Source organism: Thunnus maccoyii, chromosome 1 (genome assembly GCF_910596095.1).
Source record: "Thunnus maccoyii chromosome 1, fThuMac1.1, whole genome shotgun sequence".
NCBI lineage: Eukaryota > Metazoa > Chordata > Actinopteri > Scombriformes > Scombridae > Thunnus > Thunnus maccoyii.
Genome location: NC_056533.1, coordinates 19579566 through 19600650, shown reverse-complemented (window position 1 = coordinate 19600650; position 21085 = coordinate 19579566). Strand labels below are relative to the sequence as shown.

The following is a 21085-nucleotide window of genomic DNA, read 5'->3' as shown; positions in this document are numbered from 1 at the left end:
AACAACAAACACACAAGCTATAATGATCAGGGTTATCCATATGACCAGAAACCAAGGCTCCGACCATCAGGGATGGACCCTCAGGCATGGACACAAATAAAATATAAAACAAAAACTCATTTTGATACAAAATATATAAAAAATCCCCAGACATAGATGTGGCCTACAAAAATATTGAAACTGAGTGCTTATCTTTATTTGACTAGTTATCCTGAGCCCGTGATGTTGCTGTTTTTATGATGTCCGTTACTATTTTGTGACTGCTATTTTGATTGTTTAATATCCTAATTATATAGAGGCTTATCAATCCGTCATGTCACGATCACCCCTTAATTTCTTAATTCTTATCTCAAGACAACAATTTGTACTCAAAACAAATCATCACAGTATCTGTATTCCATCTTTATCCTCTTTCATGTTTACAGTCCTCTTTTCTGAGATGTATTTTTCTCTCAAGGAAAAGAGACGTGGCTCCATGTTAAAACCAACTTGGACAGAAAGGGTGGTGGCGAAGCCCTTTTGTTTTTGTTAACATGTGAGTAAAATATATTTCTGTTAGATGTTCAACACATTCAGCCATATTTTGCTTAGGGCCTACTAAAGACTGGGACACACATGCTTTACCACCAGGTTTTTATTTTCCCTATTTTAAATGAGGAATTTCAGTGGATTAAGTTGAAATGGGCTGGACTGGGTGGAAGTGTAGTTTCTCAGTCTCAGTTTCTGTGACTGACAGGGTAAACCCTGTTAAAAAGTGATACAAAATATTGTGTCTGAGGTTGGTCACATGCTTCAGCCAAAACAGCATTTCGTGACAGAAAACAGCTTTAAACAGAAGATCTCTTTATTAAGGAGAACACAGCATCCTTTGCACAGCATCTCTCTCCTGAGGAAAGACATTTTTTGGTTCATGAAGCATGAGGAAATTAAAAATCTATCTGTTTTATGCTTCACTATGTATCTCTACATAATGCAGTACTTCTTTGCTATTTGAAAATGCACCTACCACAGAGTCTGATACCAATGAGGGTTCTTCCATCTTGCAATGGAAAAAAAAATCCATTCACTTATTGTCACTCTTGTAACAAGTTGATTGGTTTGTTCCTTTCTCTTTGTATTTTGAAGAAAATCAAAATTACAGTATATATTTATTGCCTGTTCATTGCTCTGCAACATTTTGTCTCAAAGGTTCCTCTTTAGCAGAGGAATTCCTTCTCATTGGTCTGTACAGATGACTGGTTTAAGAGTTGTCTTCGTACTAGATGTAATGCTCTAAATATGCTCTAAATATAAATTCCAATGTGCATCCCACATGATCACCACTTCCAGAATCTACCAAACTGTTGTAAATTATAATGTCTGTTTGTATTTATCTTTTAAAAAAAGCTTTGACCACATTAGTGGTCAGAACTCATTTCTGTGAAAAACCACCAATCATTGTATGCTGTTAGTGTCAGCTGCTGATGAGGATATTATAGGACACAAAACATAACATGGAGCCCCAAGAAAGGTCACAGCTTGTTATTTTGCTATACTCACTGAAATGTTTATGAAATGTTTATGTATGAAATACCACGTAACCAACTATATACACAAGGTTCAGAAGATCCCCTGTTCTTTAACTGAATTTCTTGATATACTGTGCATGAAAATGTGATAACAACTTCTGAATACCCTGACGGTATGAGATAATTTTTAATGAAATTATTGATTATTATGTTATGTTGAGCAGAACTAGCTGCCTTGCATTAAGAGAAAATGTCCCACCATGGCATGTAGCCTATACTAAAGAGATCATGACTGACCCCCATTAAATGGGACCATATTCATGATGAGTAACAGTATTTTGAGAGGTACCTACTCTTCCACTTGAGGGGAATGGGAGATCGGACATCAGACAAGTTAACTTTCAAAGTAAAAATATCAACCATTGCTTCCGTATTGGCCAGTGTTGCTCAAGATGCTACATTTAGACAAGATGCAGAAGCATTATGTTTTTATTTCATTTTTTTCTCTAGTAAAGGTAATTTCTCAAAAGTATTCCTCATTTTCACTTTGATTCCCCGTTTTAATCACATAATTACTTCTGCATGGTTGCGATGGAGGGATTTATTTTGAAAATACATTCCGGAAACGTAGCTTTTAGCAACGGATGACTTGACACTTCTAGCCTTGTGATGTTGCCGATGACAGAGACGAAAAAACAACACGGGCACAACCGCTCACATTTGACCAAAAGCGTCGACAGTTAAAGACAGTTTATAACTGTCGATTCATTGATGATAAGTAAAGTCAACAACGGGGTAAGCTTCCGTTAAATCAGCTAAGATATTAGCATCAAAACATGAGTGGTTTGTTTAGCAGTAGTTAGCTAAGCTAGCTTTAGCTTGACATCTGTGTTTTGATGTTGATTTGCAGTGTTGTAGTTGTAACATAGCTGTAATTTATTTTATTACGTATCCTACGTGTTCAGCAGCAATACTCGCAACATAATCAAGGTTACCGCTTTACAGGGGAGGACTGTCAACAACAACTCTGATTGGTTGTAATTGCTGAGGGGATTTCAGCCTGCGTTATAACGCTCCTCAGGCGTTGCCATGTTTCCTTGTATGATCCCCATATGTTGAGCTTGATGATAAATGTCGCCCCTCAAAATTCTGATAAACAATTAGAAAAGACTTCCTGTTACCAGCTTTGCAGCCTGCTCAGTGACAGTGATGTAATTGTCCATCTGAATAGAGCAGAAGTGACGTGGTTTTCATTTCAAAACCATTTTGATTTGCCATTTTCATATAGTAAAGCTAAAAAGTTCAAGTTGAAGTATACACTTGTCTTGAGGTTCCCTTTTATCATTTAGCTATTTCTGATGAGATTGCAGACCACTTTTCATTGATAATGCTTTATGGAAACTACCTGCAGTCTACGTTTTTGACATGCTATTTTAATTTTTATAAGAACTGTGGACTACTCTATCAAAACCTCTTGACAACACTGCATTTAATTTGAACCTCTGTACCAAAAAAGAGATGCCAGGAAGAATTAACACACCACCGATTTTTCATTGTTCTCTTTTTATATTCCAAGCCTATGAAATTAGTTGTTTACAGTTTTTCTCAGTCGCTTTGGTACATTTCTCGAATCATCCTTAACATTTGCAAAACAGTAAGTGCATTTCTTGAAACAATATGTACAAACAGCACCACACAATGGATTTCCTTTAAAAGCCCTTAACTTGCTCAAAATCCTTAGTTTATCTCTCAAAAGTAAATATTTACGTCAACGAACGTGTCAGTGCATCCATTGCTATGCAGCATGGAAAGAATCTTTTGGAATGTCTTATCCAGCCCTTTCATGCATCTGCTGTGATGTCCTCACGTGCTGCAACCATGGCAACCAGCAGGGTCATCTGAGTATGTGGCTGGCGATCGTAAACCTTCCACTTCCATGTTGAGTAGAACGTGGTTAAGGAATGGGGAATAGGGTGGGAGGAATTCCATCAGTTTCCTGTAGTGGGTCGCAAACCATTGCCTGATGGTGTTGGAGTGATGGAAATTCACATTATCCCAAATTACCACATACTTTGGTAAATCATCTCGAAACAGACACCTCTCATCATCAGGGAGGAGATCCCTGTAGAGGATGTCTAGGAAGGTGGGGAGATGCTGTTGGTTGTATGGCCCTATAATGGGATAGTATAATAGTTAGCACACCGTGCTCTGAAATAGCAGCACATAAAGTGATGTTCCCTCCCCGCTGGCCAGGCACATTGACAGTAGCTCTGTGGCCAATGATATTTCGACCATGCGTTCTGCCTTTGGCCAAGTTGAAGTCAGCCTCATCCAGGTATATGAAGTTGTGAGGTGGTTCACTTGACTCCAGTTCCATTACACACTATATCCCAGAAGATACAAAATTATTTTTATAAAATGAGTTTTTATACATTATACATTATATTATACATTATACATTCACTGTGTCACCAATCCTTTCAAATGGTACATGATAGAGCTGTGTCATGTTCATCTGGTGTCTTTTCAGCACCCTGTCCATAGTTGAGATGCTAACAGATTGGATGCTTTCAAAGACACTGTTGTCCTCTATAACGGCACTCTGTATCTCCCATACTCTAATGGTATTATTTGCTATGACCATGGTGCAAATAGCCTCCACCTGTTAAAGTTTGAAAAGTTGCCCTCTGCCACCTATGTGAAGTAGGCCTGCAGTCCTATGTGGGATAAATACAGTAATGCAAAACACAAAATTGAGTAAGATTTCAAAAAATATGACATTGTGTATGTGTATATGTGTGTTACAGTATATGTACTGTAACATTCGGCTGCACCCTTCGACTGGCCTCTGTCATTGTAAGGCCATGATTGAGAACAGGGTCCACAATTGTGGTCCTTATTTCATCTGGAATGTGCCTATGTCCTCGGCCTCTTCTGCCTCTTCCTCTGTTTTGCCTCCCTACCCTTCTCCACGCAGCCTTACTCCTCTTCTTCTTCCCAGCTGTTGACCATGTTCATTTCCTTGTTGCTCTTCCATTGACAGAAATTGTAACACTGTGTTGTGCTCTGTCTATATGTGCTTGCCAATTTAAGGTTTTTAAGATGCACCTCTGAGCTATTTTAGAGAACTGTTTGATCATTGATTGATCTAACACTTCACATATTCCCCTTCATTAGTGAAAGTCAAGATTCACTTGAGAGCAATTCATCGATTCAGGACACATTTACAAAAAAAGTCTTAGAAATGTATAGAAATTATCCTTGACAGATTATGACAACTGGTTCAACCATTTTGCATGTAATGACTTGCAATGAACTAATGTCTAGATATTTGGGGGGGTAAGACTATTCAACAGAGAACCAGTATAATACATTTTGATCAATATAAGCAGTTGATAACGTAGGAAACAGTAAACAGTTGTACATAATCATTTTAATGAATGTGCTAAAGCATTTACAATTTGTTCAAAAGAATGAGAAATTGCTTTTTATGATGTGCACAAGTGATTAGATGATGTGGAGGTTGAACAAGCAGTTTTGAAATTTCAATTCTGATCTGAGAAATGTACCAAAGCAACTGAGAAAAACAGCAATGTCTTCTGTGGTTCTGGCTGAGCTTTGTAAAGTCTGAGAAAACAACCCATATGAGTATCATTAGGGTTAGCTCAGCTTGGGGTTGGAGGCTACAAAGTTTTAACAGAAAGTTCGTGTTATAACCTGAAGGTTTGTAGTTTGAAAGATGTGGGTGTTTACCAGGCAGGGAGGGTCTAAGAAAAGATGCTATTGAATTGCACTCAGGGGAATGTGGGATCCAGTGTTTCCTGACACATATAGATACTACAGCTGCAACGATTAGTCGATTGACAAAAAATAATCAGCAACTACTTTGATAATCGATTAATCGTTTCAGTCATTCTAAAACAAAAATGTCATACATTCCCCAGTGCCAGCCAGTCATTTGTAAGGAATTGTTGGTTTTCTTAGTTGAAACTGAATATTTTTGGATTTTGAACTGTTGGTCGAAAAAAACAGGAAATTTGAAGACATCACCTTTGACTTTAGGAAATTATGATGGACATTTTCCACTATTTTCAAATGTTTTATAGACCAAACGACTAGTAGATTAATTGAGAAAATAATCAGCAGATTAATCGATAATGAAAATAATGTTTGGTTGCGGCTCGAATAGATACTAAAGTAGGGCTGCGACTAAGAAACTTCTCATTATTGATTAATCTGCTAATTATTTTCTTGATTAATTGATTAATTTATATCATTTAGTGTAAAATATTTGAAATTTGAAAAATGGCAATCACAAATTTCACTTTGAAACCTAAGATGGCATCTACAAATTGTTTGTTTTGTCAGTCTAAAACCCAAAGATCATGAATTCACTATCTGGAACCAGTGATTTTTTTTTTGTTTTTTTTTTGGATTTGTCCTTTAAAAAATGACTGAACCGATTAATCAATTATCACAATAGTTTCTGATTATTTTTCTATCGATCGATTAATCGACTCATCTTTTCATCTCTTGACTACAATCAGAATCTCTCTCAGTTTCTGCTGCATCAGCTTTGATGATATTTTTTTTAAAATCTGCCTGTTGTAAGCCTCCCAACTTTAAGTGTAATACCAATTGCTGAATTCCTCTTTAAGACATACTGATTTTGATCAGGCCTGATCTGATTATGGTATTTCTTGTAGGTTTAGAAGCAGCCCCAGCTACACAATGACATTTTAACATATCAGATTCTTAGGACCAACCTCAAAATAAGTCGCAGCTTTACAAACAACATGTATTGTGTACTTTTATTTGTGGCCTTCATGAGGGGTTTTATTGTCATTGAATCACTAAAGAGCAGCACAATTGTCTTTGGGATCTAACTGAAAACACACTGCATAATAAGAAAATCCAAGCAGACACATTATTTGACCGTCTTCCCTTAAAAGACAGCAGAGGTTCTCCTTCTCGCCTCAATCCATAAACACAACAGAAGAGAAATTTGGTATAAGTGCGACTGTAATGTATTTTGTCTTCCATAGATGTAGCCGATGAAATGGAGTATGATGAGAGACTTGCACTTTTCCGCCAAACCCGCCTCAATCCATTTGATCGTGGAGAGGAAGAAGATGGTCCCCAAGGAGGCAAGACGCCCCCACAGCATGGTAATGTTTACCACAGTTCTCTACAGCCAAATCATGACATTATTCGGTCTAGACCAAAGCCAAAAATCATATTCCATTATGAACTGTCAGGTAAGGGCCGTGTTATGCTAGAAAACAACCAGTTAATTCAAGGTGTTTTCAGATAGTCTCTCCTGGAAGGCATTCATAGTTTTGTACTCGGTTGTACACACAAAAAGTTTGAGAAATATTTGTATAACAAATGAAAAAGAGCTAGAGACTGAAGCTCAAATCTAGTTTACTTTCTCACCTCCACATGCCTGGACGATTGCTGCATGAAGTGGGTGTGAATGTCGGATTTTCAGTGTTGGAAGTTACAGAAATTGATGGACCGCCCCTTCCCCAACTGGGGGGGGGGGGCTTAACTTGTTGCTCACGCCGGCGCCTTAACTTGTTCATTAAATAGTTTTTCATGACTAATATAATAATAAATAATAATAAACTTTATTATTGTGACTGCAAGTCAAACTATGCTTTCCTAAACCTTATGGTTTTATTTATTTAATCTGATGGTCTCAAAAAGCTCATGAAAAAGAAAAAGGTTTTGAGCATCATTAGTCAAGATTGGAACTGGATCCTCATGTGTCATATGATACATTTCAGTAAAAGGAACTTCCAAAATACATGAAGTGGGACACCAGCACAACACAACTCTGTTTCACTTCAGGTACGGCCAATAAAACTGTGTAGGTGAGAAATTAACGCCTCTTAGCCACTATCTTGATGATGCAAATTTAGACTTTGGCTGGAAAGTATATGGAGTGTGTCGATAGATGGTCAATATATGTTCCCTGCCTGTGGTCTGTCATGAGGAGGATCAAATACTCAGCTCTCCTTGAGTTGTTTGCTGCAGGAACAGCAGGATAAAAATATTTTATTGATCTCAGTGGTGGAAAGGGGTGTAGTAAGCTGTGTAATATACAGATTTTCTTCATATTTTCCTCACTAAACAGATGGGTGCTGTAGTGGGAGGTGATTACTGAGAACATGGTTTCTACTTTTCTAAATGGCACAGTACAGTATGTGTAGATGTAAACTTTTCCCCCTTACAGTGCTGAGTACAGTGAAACTACCACAACCTGAGATCAGTATAGTCAGGATAGGGCAATTACTCCTCATTAAACTTATTTTGACAGATTAATTCCTCTTGTGCAGATTAAGCAGTTTTCCGTTAGTCTAGGACACATACACGCACACTGGAGTGTTGTGAGTAACTCTGAGCTTATGGAAAAGGAAGTAGGAAATACTGTTGCTGAACCAGAGGAAATGAAAAACATAAGTGTAAGCATTGCATTGGTAACACTTCCTGTATTTGAGGATTTGGGAAAATAAGTTGGGTTTTTCTTTTATCACTATTATTTTGACGGGCAACCCAGACACACTGTTAGCTGAGCTGATTCCTCTGGTGTCCTCTGTGTTTTCTGATTCATTGTCCTCTCCCTGTCTGGCGCTGAGAAGCTGAATTCACTCAACATGCTTTATTCTGAGGTGTATGCAGGTAACAAGAGCATTTGTTTTTATTTTTCCTGTAAGAAAAAAAATGTGATTAGCCTGGTTGCTTTGCGCGTTGCAGTTTTGGTATCTTCACGGACTATTTAAGACCTGTTTCTCTTTTCAAATTTTGTTTCATTTTCTCCCTCATTTTAAGATTCCTGTGTTCAATTTTGCTAAATTTATGGATTCTATCAGATCTTTGTTTTTATTTAAAATTTTCAGAATTAAAATGCCAGTAATCATCATTTCATTGTCCTTTCTTTTTTCCATTTTAATATTTTCACAGACTATCAAAACCTCAAAAAATGTACAAAAAGTGAAACTTAAAACTTATTGAAATTAGTTAAAGAATGGAGGTTGATCAGACTTTGTGTTTTGGAAAGTGTTGCCAGCCTATAGGTTTAATTTTAATTTTAAACTCTCGCATATACACAAGGAGTGGACACATCAACATTGACCTCTGTACAACATAATGTTAGGGGAGGACTGCAAAACACAAACTGCTCACAATATTATAAGCCTTGAAATACAGTATACAGCCATATACAGCCTGAACCTGAAGCCTGACCGTACAGTTGAATCATGCATTCTTTACATGGTCTCAACAAAAGCTGTACTTCAGACTAAGGTAATATTTATTGCAGTGTTTTTTTGTTTTTTTGTTTTGAAACATCTCTTTATTGTCTTTTACAAAAAAGGACAATGAGATGAATAACACCGACAAACAAACATAATCGGAACAATTACAATGCAGAGCATTGCGATTAACACACACATAAAAGTAAAAGAAGAAAAAAAAGCACAGCTCCTATTAGCAGTCAGATCAGTTCATCATGCCAACCATCATTTTCTTTGTCATTATATTCCAGGAAATTGTAAAAAAAAAAACATTCAATTTTCCAGAACTTAGCAAGTTTGTTTTTGGTGAAATAGTTTATCTTTTCAAGAGCAAAGTGAAAAGTCATTCCTTTCAGCCATTGGGAAATTCCAAAGGTTGTTTGTTTCTTCCATGAGCAGGTGATGCACCATTTAGCTTCCAAAAAACAAACATTGAGCAGGGACCTTACATTGAAGTTACAAAATCATCTGAGTAAATATTCAGAATACATAATTTAGGATTAAGAGGCACCTCTTTACCAATAATCTGAACTACCAGATCCAACGCCTTTTTCCAAAAGCAGATTATCTGCGGGCACTCCCATATACAATGAAACAGAGACCCCTTCTGGTGGTTTCATTTAATGTGTCGGGAACATTAGGATTTAAGTGATGCAACCTAGCCTGAGTGATGTCGTGCCTGCTTAGACATTTATATTGTAGTAATTTATGTGTGTTTACTGTGGGGATTTGAACTAAGGAGCAAGCCTCTGACCACTCCTCCTCTTTCAAATCTATTTCCATGCCTGCAGGATATTGTTTGAAGATTCTTTGCACTTGTTTACAAACAGATTGTAAAATCACATTCCCCCTGGCTTCTAGACGCTTTAAAGTGATGTCTGTAAGGTAGATAGAGGGGGAAGCTCCAAACCTTTGCGCTGCCTGGACATAATAAAAGTTCAGAGCTGAAGATATGTGAAGAAGTGCTTTGTAGGAATTATGTATGTGTTTTTAAGTTGTTCATATGACATAAATTTATTTCCATTATAAAGGTCAGACACCTGAGCTTTACCTTTGGTAGACCAGAGTTTAAAGCCTGAGTCTGCTCTGCCTGGCTGAAAGTTATCATTACCAAAAACTGGCGAAAATTGAGATAACTGTTGTGTCTCACCCAAACATGTGAGAGCACTGTGCCAAAACCATTATTGTGTTTTTCAGGAAGGGGATTTGTCTGTTTAATTAACTTTTTCTTATCTGCCGGGTGCATACACAAGTTTATAGGGACTATCTGGGATTCAGTTATGACACATGCTGGGGGATGGTCCTTAACAAAGTAAAATATACCTGCTCTAATTTGAGCAGCCCAGAATTAACATAAGATTTGGTAATTGTTGTGCACCTCTGTCATATGGCAAATATAACAAGGAAAGCCTAAGTCTTGGACGTTTATTGTTCCAAAGTAAGTTTGAAAAGGTTTTGTTTAACAATTGAAAAAGGGAAGAATGTGGGGAAAGTGGAATTGGTTGGAAGAGGTAAAAGGATTTAGGCAAAATTGTTGTTTTTAAAACATTAATGTGTCCAACCTAGGATATGGGTTAATTTTGTCCATCTATTTATAAGCTGTGTAACTGCCTCTATGAGGAGGTTGTATAGTTTGCTTGGATAATTTTGTTAATAGTGGGGGTGATTTTAACACCCAGGTAAGTAAATCCCAGTTTTGACACTACAAATGGAGTTAAGATCAGAGGGTTGAGTCTTTATTTTATTTGATTGCATTAGGTTGTTCTCCTTGTACAAAACACACTTCATGTCTGAATCAAGCTTGTAGTCCAGGGGTCTCAAACTCAAATGACCTGGGGGCCGCTGGAGGCAGAGTCTGAGTGAGGCCGGGCCACATCAGGTATTCCACAAAAAAAGCTTAGCAGGTGCAGGCTAGGATAGCAGGCGCAAAAAAGGCGACTACTACCAGGTTGTTCATTACCCGCTGTGCTTTTGTTGTTGTAAACATCGTCATAGAAACAAGTGAAACAAATGGCATCATAAAGAAATATCTTTATAATGTTTATTGTGCAAGGCATTAACTATAGAGTAAAATGTTTTGAGGAATAAATCTCTTTCTGCAAATGATTCAGTGCATTCCATTCACCCAAAAGATTTTTTCAAATAATTTGTCCGTGAATGTCACATCATTGCAGAGTAAATGTGGAGAACATGAAGCCGGGACAGTGGGACACCATCATCCCATGGTTTGCACCTCCATGGCAGCAAACCATGGGATGCAGCCATCGAGGCGTTATTTATTGGCTTTTATTTTCTATACTAACTCCATGGAGGCAGCGGGCGCTGCGAAGCTAGCGGCGTTGTCAAATCAAATATGACGTGTGGCACAGCAGCATCAGCTGTACGGTGTTTTGTTACACTCTGTATTTATGATCTCTATCGGATAAACATAAGTGTGTTCATGAAAACGTATATATTAACTTTTAATTCACTCCACAACGTAGCATTATGTGACAGAAATATGCACATACATTATTATCTGCCAGACTTATAAAGACGCAGATACACCTGGTTCTGTTTTTTTAATGTCACACACGAGCCTCATTTGCTGTCACAGTGAGCCAAAAATGGATGTAAAGGTCTTTAAACCTCCGTTTGCACGTCAACAGTTGTGTCCGTTCTGCTCATCAGACCTCAGTGAGAATTACGCACAGGCTCTCCAACAGATGATCATTACGCACGGCTGCTGTTGATATTTGAAACGACTTTACCACATTTTTCTGCAAACGGTCACCACTGTAAAGTGTCAGTCATCATTATTAAACATCAGAAGAATGATACATGATTTATTGATAGAGCTCGTGTTGAAACGGACTTTACAAAGTGCTTCAAAACAAAATGAAGTGATCGTTAACAGAGAGATCATGCTGAAATAAACAGAATGATGCTTTAATAAGGTTTAATAATTCACCTTTGGATTCTACTGAAAGCTGTGTAGCAAAAATAACAACACAATCTAGCATGAGGTGCGCACATTCTCAGCGCACATTCTTCCTGTATAAATAGCATAGTTGTTGTGAAACAGCCATATATCCCTGTGATTGGCAGGTTCGCTCAGCTCCAGCTTGTGTAATAAAGGGACCTTCCACACACAACACAACGTGCCATTCATAAAAGCCGCAATTGGCCCACGGGCCGCGACATTGAGACCCATGCTGTAGTCCAACATTATATTAAAGTTTCTGTAGTCAAAATTTTTATATTAACTATGGACCAAATCACTGTGTGTAATGTGAAAGATATCACTTGTAGTGATGAACCTACAGAGAACTATCACCCAACCCAACAGTTCCCCTCCGCTCTACAGAGCTTTTTAGCCTCTTTTACACCATGTTTTGGTTTTCCTGCTTGCATATTCTGCTCTCTTCAACCCTGTTTCCAGCTGTAGCAGATGTCTTGTTTTAGCTTGGCATAAACCCTTTCTGCTACTTGACTGGCACAAATTGCAGACAGAACAAACAAAGAGCTAACAAAGTTAGTCACTAGCTGGTGAACATCTGGCAAGCTGAGGAGCAGGAGTTGGTGGAAATCAAAGAGCAAGCACAAGCAGGCAACTGTTTGCGACCATGCTCGCAATAACAACTTTTTAAGGTTATGTCAGATGCTGTGTTTGTAGCTTGTTACACTGCTCCCAAGTAAAAAAAAAAAATCACATGAGGGCCGCTAATATGGTTTAATTCATCAAGCTCACAAGCTCACTTGTGCTTTCTGATGATCCCAGTAAGGAATTCAGTGACCACTCTATGCATCTCCTAGAATATTACAGATATGTTGTTATCTCACTTAGGGTAATGTGATCAAAACCAGGTCAGTTGTTTAAGACTTGACTGATAAGAATAATAACAATTTTACATTTGTCAGGACTTTTCTAGAGTAAGACATATAGATAACAAAAGAAGCCATACTTTACATATAAAGTATACATGTATAGTAGCAGCCATAGTTGTCCATATATAAAAGAGGAATGTTAGCACAGTAGCCAATTGATTTAGAACCATATCATATGAGTGAGTATGTAACAGATTGATTGTAAACATGTGAAAGTTACAAAGCAGTCTTTATGTCAAAGTTAATACATCTTGGTTAGCAGCAGTTTTAATGACAAAATAGGAGTCGTTCTTGTTAACTGGTTTGGTTACACATTACCAGAACTGATAAGACTATGACCTGAGAATCCTTCAGTTGCTCATTTTGTGCTGTTGTCCTTCTCTTAAACTTCTTGAGTTGTGAGTCAGAGTGTAGGGATTGTCTTGAGTGGTCACAGTCATGTGTGAGAAATTATCATGCATGACTGAATGCACTTATTAAACCACAGTGTGTATGCTTACACGAAAAACAGCGCCTCATGGCACATTGCTCTCTTTTTAGAAACAAGACCTGAGCTGTTTTCTGGGACCAGAATCCACAGTTCAGATCGGACTATGGACCTTGGTCTAGCTGAGGACCACTTCTCAAGACCGATGGTAAGCAAAGCAAATAGTAATTAAAACAATTTCACATTGTAAACCTGAGAGTGCTTACATACAGAACTTCATATTCTATTTACTGTATATCTGGACATGCTTTTGCTTTTTCACCTGTCACAGGGTTCGTTTGTGGCATCTGACATTGAACAGCTGAAACTGGCCATAGAGGAGTGTAAGAAGCTGATCTTGGAACTGCCAGAACATTCAGAGAGACAGAAGGACACGGTGGTGAAACTTATCCACCTTCGCCTCAAACTACAAGAGCTTAAGGTTGGTACTACGTAGAGAACAGAGAAGTGGAGAACATGATGTTCCCCAAGAGGGAAATCTTGTAGAGTAATATAGTAGGACTTCAAAATTGTATAATGAACTAATTTTACTTGGGTATTTTCCATATTTGTGGAATGCACAGCTGCACACAGAATGTATACAGGAGTGTTTTATTGAAGTCTTGCCTTTCCATTTTTGGAGAGGCATTTACTGAAATTACTGCTGCATTTTAATGCAATTGAAAGCATTACTATTATGAGTTAAGGGTATAAAAATATCCTAAAACAATGGGTCCCAATTTTATTGCTAAGAAGGCGATGGAGGGGTAGGAGAGCGGTGTCAGAAAGGTATTTGGAAAGACCGGAAGAAATCCTGCTGGGCCATTAATGTTTTGAGGTGATTACTGTGTGCTGACAACATGATTAGTGTGTTATATTTCAAATAAAGGCTTTCTTCATCTTTCATTGCATCACTTATGGCCCCTTATATGAGATAAATGAGAGCAGGCATTACAGGCATTCTTGGAAACTGATAAGGTGTTAAACAAGTTTGTGGAGATCAGCAACTACCTGCAAAAAAGTCCTCATGTTTAAAATAGCACAGTTTCTGTGTATGAGGATTTTCTTATAGAAAGTATTACTTCAGAGTTCACTTATTATTTAAAGTTTTGTTTATTTTTTCTCAAAAACTAGAATGTTACTGATTTTCTGTATCAGCTGTATCAGATACAAAGTTTTGCTGTATTGTGGCTTTCCTCCAGTAGCTGCTGCCAGTCTCAGACTGATGGTCTGTATTTTTATTAAAGGGCATCCTCCCACACTTTTATAGCCCACTATTTTTCCACCTTTGTAAAACCTCTGATATCACTGATAAAACGGTCAAGTTGGCCTGCTGACAACATTTGAGCCTGATAACTAAGCAAACAAAAGATGTTACATCAGAAGTTACGGTAACAGTGATACACAGAGGGAACACTTTCATTAATTAGGCCGCACCTGTTGAATGATGTCACTAAATGTACGTTAGTTAGCTTGTTTCTTAATGTCCACCTCCTCTTTTTTATTGATATTCTGCCTTCTTGAAACATATCATGTGAAGCTGCTAAATGTCCTAGAGCACTTTCTGTTTTCTCATAATGCAGCTTATGTTAAATTGCCATATGATGCAAGTTGAACAGACTATTGGCCTGTTGCATCTGGATATTGAATTGTGTCTGTTATGCTTCAGGAGGGATCATACAGCAAGGACAGAAGGAATTTGAAAAGTTCAAATACAACTTATTTCTATTTATTTCATCAAGTTTGTATCAAATCACAATTTGTAGGCGATATACTCATGGTATCATGCATGTTAAAATGTGAAACAATCAATATAAAACATTAATGTTGCCTGTACATTAAGTCTTGTTTTAAGGGTGGTATGAGTGTACACAAATTGTTATTGTACTCATTTTGGCCAGTAATCAATGTTCTAACTGTTATTACCACTGTATATGGGTGTTGTTGGTCATTTTTTCCCCCCACTTTGTCCATTTAAAGGACCCCGAGGAGGATGAGCCTAATCTGAGAATGCTACTAGAGCACCGCTTCTCAAAGGAAAAGAGCAAGAGTGTGAAACAGACCTGTGACAAGTGTAGCACTATCATCTGGGGCCTTATACAGACCTGGTATACCTGCACAGGTGAGACACAGTCTAGTATAGTAACTTATACTATGTGTAACTTTATATTTGGTATGTGTTACAATGCAGCATCCATGCAGTGTTATACTTACTCTATCTGAACATTCTCACATTTGCACAGCATGTAGTGTTACAGTATAATGTGCCTCAATTTCAGATTTCTCAGACTTCATTCCATATTTTCAGTTTCCTATTCAATTTTCTTACGATTTCTTTCCTGAATAGTGGACTCACTGGGAGCTTCACCAACCAGCTCACTGAATCTGTTAACCAGTCATACATACCAAACCCAGTGGGTATAATGGTGACTGTAGTTGTAATGTTGTTGCAGTAAATACATTTGTCATGCCAAGTGATTTTACCTTTCTCATCCCCAGGTTGCTATTACCGTTGCCATAGTAAGTGTATGAACCTGATCACTAAGCCCTGTGTGAGGTCGAAGGTCAGTCATCAGTCGGAGTATGAGCTCAGCATCTGCCCTGAGATCGGACTAGACCGGCAAGACTACCGTTGTGCAGAATGTCGCACACCTATTTCACTGAGTGAGTTTGAATTTACTGTTTTGGTTTATGTTTGGCAGATTGAAATAGAAAAACTATATACCTATGTATCAAAATACTACATATTTAATCAGATGATTTAAATGATAAGTACATCCTGTTATCTTTGGTTTCATAGTTTGATTGCAATGTGCCATGTTAATCTTGTAGGGGGTGTGCCTAGTGAGGCGAGACAGTGTGACTACACAGGCCAGTATTACTGCAGCACATGCCACTGGAATGACACAGCGATCATCCCGGCTCGTGTCATCCACAATTGGGAGTTTGAACCGCGCAAGGTACCTTTAAAAGCCACCACAAAATATAGTCAACATGTGAAAATATCCATTCATCTTTTAGATATCAGTCTATAAGACTTCCTGTCATGTTACTTAATGAGACTGCTGTCACATTATTTTCTGGTCGTCGCTGTTGGAAAGAACTCAGATCTGCAACTGTAGTTTTATATATTTTACAGCTAAATGTCAGAAATACACAGAATTATATACGGAATTATCAAATAAACTTTAGGGACCGATTTTACATGTAAAAGTCAATTTACTAGTTATGAGTGGTACTACACAGCCTGTGAAAACATGTCTTCTGTGGCTCTGCAGGAGCTTTGTCAAGTCAAAGGGAGTCAAATCTGGTAAAATATCAATAACATTCAGTTACATTCCCAGATCTTAACCACCTCTTTGCAAAAGCCAGGCAGTATATGACAAACTTTCAAGTTCAGTCCAGGCCAGGAGGGGAACTGTGAAGCCAGGTCAGATGATGTGCATTGACAAGGGTCAGGCTGTCCCCAAGTGCAGATGTAACCCACATCACTGTGTCTGTATGAAAGGAGTATTTGTGTGTTAATGCAGGCGTATTTGGCCAGTCTGTCTTCTGACAGTGTGTCTCCCTTCCAGGTTTGTCGCTCCTCATTGCGCTACCTGGCCCTGATGATGCCACGGCCTGTGCTGAAGCTGAAAGAAATCAACCCGCTGCTATTCAACTTCGTGGAGGAACTTGTCGAGATCAGGGTGGGTAGGGGAGACAACACGGACCCTGTGTGAAATTTTAGTTTGAATGAAAATATTCTCAGTGTAGATAAAACAAAATCCTGTTCTCACTTTTCTCACAGAGACTGAAAATATCCTGCAGGAAATGATACTGTATGTATCTCCGTTACATCAGTGTGTTTTGTGTGTGGGTTCCTATTTACAGAAACTACGCCAAGATATTCTGTTGATGAAACCCTATTTCATTACCTGTAAGGAGGCCATGGAAGCTCGGCTACTACTACAGGTAAGACTTAAAAATATACAGTATGTTCACCACACATAACCGGCATGATACATAACCAATAAGTATTGTTTTACAACAGCACCACCATGTGGTGGAAAAGCATAGAAGGGTTGCTGATGTAAAACCTATTGAGACATTGTACAGCATGTGATTAGTCCATACATATTAACTTGACTATTCTCTGTACAAGTTGATCAGCTCAGAAACATTTTAGAAGTTGTCCTCAAAGTATTTCCAAACTTGTTAACTTGTGCATTTAGATGTCAAATTGTTAAAAAAAAAATGTTTCAAATCAAAAATTATTTGTACACAAATGTTTTGAAAAAAATCTCAATCCCCCTGTTTAGTCAGTTTGGTCACAGGCTTACCTCTAACAACGCCCACCTGACAAGAATGTATGCAGACAGCCTGCATATATTTTTTTGTGATGCAATGACACATTCTCATTAACAATCTCCTGCTGTATTTGTATTTCACAGCTACAAGATCGCCAGCACTTTGTGGAGAATGACGACATGTACTCACTACAGGATTTGATTGACATCTCCAGTGGCCGACTCAGCTGTTCCCTAACAGAAATCCACACCACATTTGCCAAGCATATCAAACTAGACTGTGAGGTGAGCTCAAACAAAAAGCACAAAGAACAATAGTGATGACACTGTTGACTTCTCTGTACCGGCAGCCTACTGCCTGCATTTATATCACTTATAACTTGACTTAGTATTCACTATTAGGCAAAAAGAGTAGAAAAAAGAGTAGAAAACAGTACCTTCCTGAAACCCTGACTTTCTGTCGCATTTTGTGTGTGTGCTGTGTTTTTTTATGTGCAGCGTTGTCAGGCCAAAGGATTTGTGTGTGAGCTGTGTAAGGAGGGAGACATCCTGTTCCCTTTTGACAGTCACACCTCAGTTTGCCATGACTGCTCTGCTGTCTTCCACAGGTTAGTCACTTTTGGAGTTTGATTGTACTTTTGTGAAGAAAAAATAGCATCCCAAAGACTTAGTCAAGTCATTGGGCTAATCTAGGCTAAAAGCACCAGTTAACATACCTTCAAACTATAAACAAAGAAAGCCATTGATACTTAAGTTTGTCCCACTCAGTGTAGATAAGAATACAGTACAATTATCCAAACACTGAACTACAATCAACGTGTTAAACAAAATTTGTGGGTGATTGTTATGTGTCTCTTTAGAGATTGTTACTATGACAACTCCACAACTTGTCCACGATGTGCCCGGATGACTGAGCGCAAGCAGGACGAGGAGTCAGATGTGAAAGACGCATAACTCTGTAGAGGACCACCTGATGTTACTGGATGTTGCACTTTGCCTAACGTTGTGTTTTTCTCGATCAAGAAAGCCTGACAGAGGTGTTCAAACTAGCCGTTTGTCTTTGTCTTTGGTTTTGTGCTTATGTTGATACTGTAGTGTCTTTATCTTCCTGTGCACTACATAATGAAGCAGGGTACTTAGAAACCCCATCTGGAAAATAATATATATTTTTATCCAACTTTTTAATTCATACTGAAATTGGATGTACTGAACACTGTGTATGTGTTTGTGTGTGTGTGTGATACGCATTTGTGTGTGTGTGTGTGTGTGTGTGTGTGTGTGTGTGTGTGTGTGTGTGTGTGTGTCTGCTTGTATAAATGTACAAAATAAATGCCCTATAGAGAAAAACCTCCTCATCAGTAGGTGATTTGCATGCCAGAGTTATTGTTATATTAACCATTACAAGCCTCAACTGCTTTAACCTATACCTAAACTTAAAAGTTGCCATAAATGAAAACTGGTTTCGAATTTTAAAGATTACTTTAGCTTCCAAAGACACAAACACCTAATTATATTAACCAGAAAATTGCCTTTAAGTCAGCTGTCTGTTTTTATCTTTAAAAAAAAATCCTGTAAACATGTTAGGTAGTTAAGTAATTAACGTCACACTGAGCTGATTTCTACAAGCAGCAGTTTATTCAGTCACATCAGATAGTATGACATAACTCAAAATACATGGTGTCATGCTTCATCATGGCTTTTTTTTTATCGTCCCTCTCTGACTCACTCCATCATCAGTTGTTGACTTCCACCACTGGATATTTCGTCGATATGTTCAACATTTCATTAGGTCTTTAAAAAAAAAAAAATCAACTTATTTCCTGGTGTAAAGCGATTTCTTTTTAGCCTTCTTTTTGCACCTTACCATGCAGTGAAGGCCTGCTTTCAGTTTGTTAATAGTCAATATGCCACCTTGGATATTCTAGGAAATTAAAATCCATGGCTTATAATTGTTTGACAATAAACATAGTGAACATAAAACCATAATCAAAGCATGCATCACCAGTACATTCTCTAGTGACAAGACATGTTTTAACTGCAAAAGAAAAGGAATATGGGAGTTAAATGTGTCCTTTTATTCAAAACTGTGAATTCATTTCAGACAAGTTTGATCTGTATTTAATGCAGTTCAGTTTAGTGCAGTGTGTAGCAAACACAGTAGATGTGAATACTCATAAACATTGTGCGCCTAGGATCGTCAGGTTACATACAGCTGTTATCCAAACATCTTAATACACTTACCATCATGTTAATGGTTTCAGTCTTAAAGTATCCATGGCACATTTTATCAAGAGATGACAAAGATGTTAAGTGACACCTTTGATAATGTGTAAATGTTGACCTAAAGTATTTGTTTTAAAATAATGAGTGTTGGCTGTGTTATCTTTCAGCATGATGTACTGTATATTTTCTTTTCAAACTGATGTTAATGGTGTTGATAAAAATCCTGCTCTGTTGTAAAATCATGTGGAGTAGTGGTGCATGAATAAAGTAATAAAACACTTGAAGGCTGCAGTGTTTTGTTAAAGTTACTATCAACTTTCAGCTTGTGCAGAAGGCCCACTTTCTTTTCTCAAATATATATTTTATGAGGTGAAGAGAAGTCCAGAAAATGATCCAGACCAGATGAGGATGACATGCAACATACTGTAGATCTCCAGCTGGACGTGGACCAGGGACGTTGCAGATGATGATTGGCCACCAGGTTGCTTAAAAAGCTTCCTATTTAACTAGCAGCAGAAAAATTATAATAAAACTAAATATCAGATTGCACCTTGTATTGGCAGATACTCAACATTACAGCACTTGAATCAAGTTTAGAAGAACAACAAAACTGACTGTGGCAGCCCTAGTTGTGACTAAGCTGTGTGATTTTCCAAAACAAATTTTCATAACCCTCCCTTAAGACACAGAGTCTGCCTCAGGGGCCTCCTGGACTCCTGACCCCTTGGTCCCCTTGGGCCCCTAGGTCTGTGCTGCATAGTCCACTCAGATAATCCATCCATGCATGTTTTATGTTAAAAAGTGTCATTTGTGATTCTACTTTAAACAAACTTAGCTCCACAACGCAAGCTTGGCAGATGCCTAACCTTTACCTGACAGGAGGGACTAACACCAAACAACATCTAAAACAACCTTTTTCATTGTGATGCAGAGAAAGGTTTGTTTACATTTGTAATATTTGTAAACAAGACAACAACATGAATAAAATTTCAAATATGACTTGATGGGAAACTTTTTTAATTAATTAAAAAAAAGACATTTTCATTAGTTAATGTATATAGAGAGCTAATTTAAACTAAACAAACTTTAAATTGCTGGGTAGTTTATCTTATAACAATACATATATCATCAAGTTTTATGTGTAAAATCTGAATCTGCAAAGTAATCTGTCACATAAATGTAGTGAAGTAAAAAGTAGTGCCTACTCCTCCTGAAACTGATATTTCTTTCTGTAATGCAGTGCAGTAGAAGTATAGGGTAGCAGAATATTTAAATACTGAACTTGAGTACAAAAACCTAAAATTGTACTTGAGTGATCTGTAGTGGATGTACTGTTCTTTCCACCACAGGTTATGTAGTCAAAAAATGGGTTGTGGCAACATTTGGGTCAACCACGCCCACTTTGACTTCACGTGGGAAAGCAAATGCTCATGT

At 37.8% G+C, this 21085-nt stretch overlaps 1 protein-coding gene across 1 annotated transcript; it reads left to right on the top strand.

The window, feature by feature from the left end:
- Nucleotides 1-2144: 2144 nt before the first annotated feature.
- Nucleotides 2145-19935, top strand: def8 (differentially expressed in FDCP 8 homolog). Its single transcript, XM_042406600.1, has 12 exons — nt 2145-2303; nt 6554-6676; nt 13214-13308; nt 13432-13581; nt 15120-15261; nt 15639-15803; nt 15972-16099; nt 16715-16828; nt 17013-17093; nt 17573-17713; nt 17927-18036; nt 18289-19935. Exons 2-12 carry the CDS (start codon nt 6568-6570, stop codon nt 18380-18382), a joined length of 1329 nt encoding a protein of 442 aa, XP_042262534.1. The 5' UTR covers nt 2145-2303; nt 6554-6567; the 3' UTR covers nt 18383-19935.
- The last annotated feature ends 1150 nt before the right edge of the window (nt 19936-21085 follow it).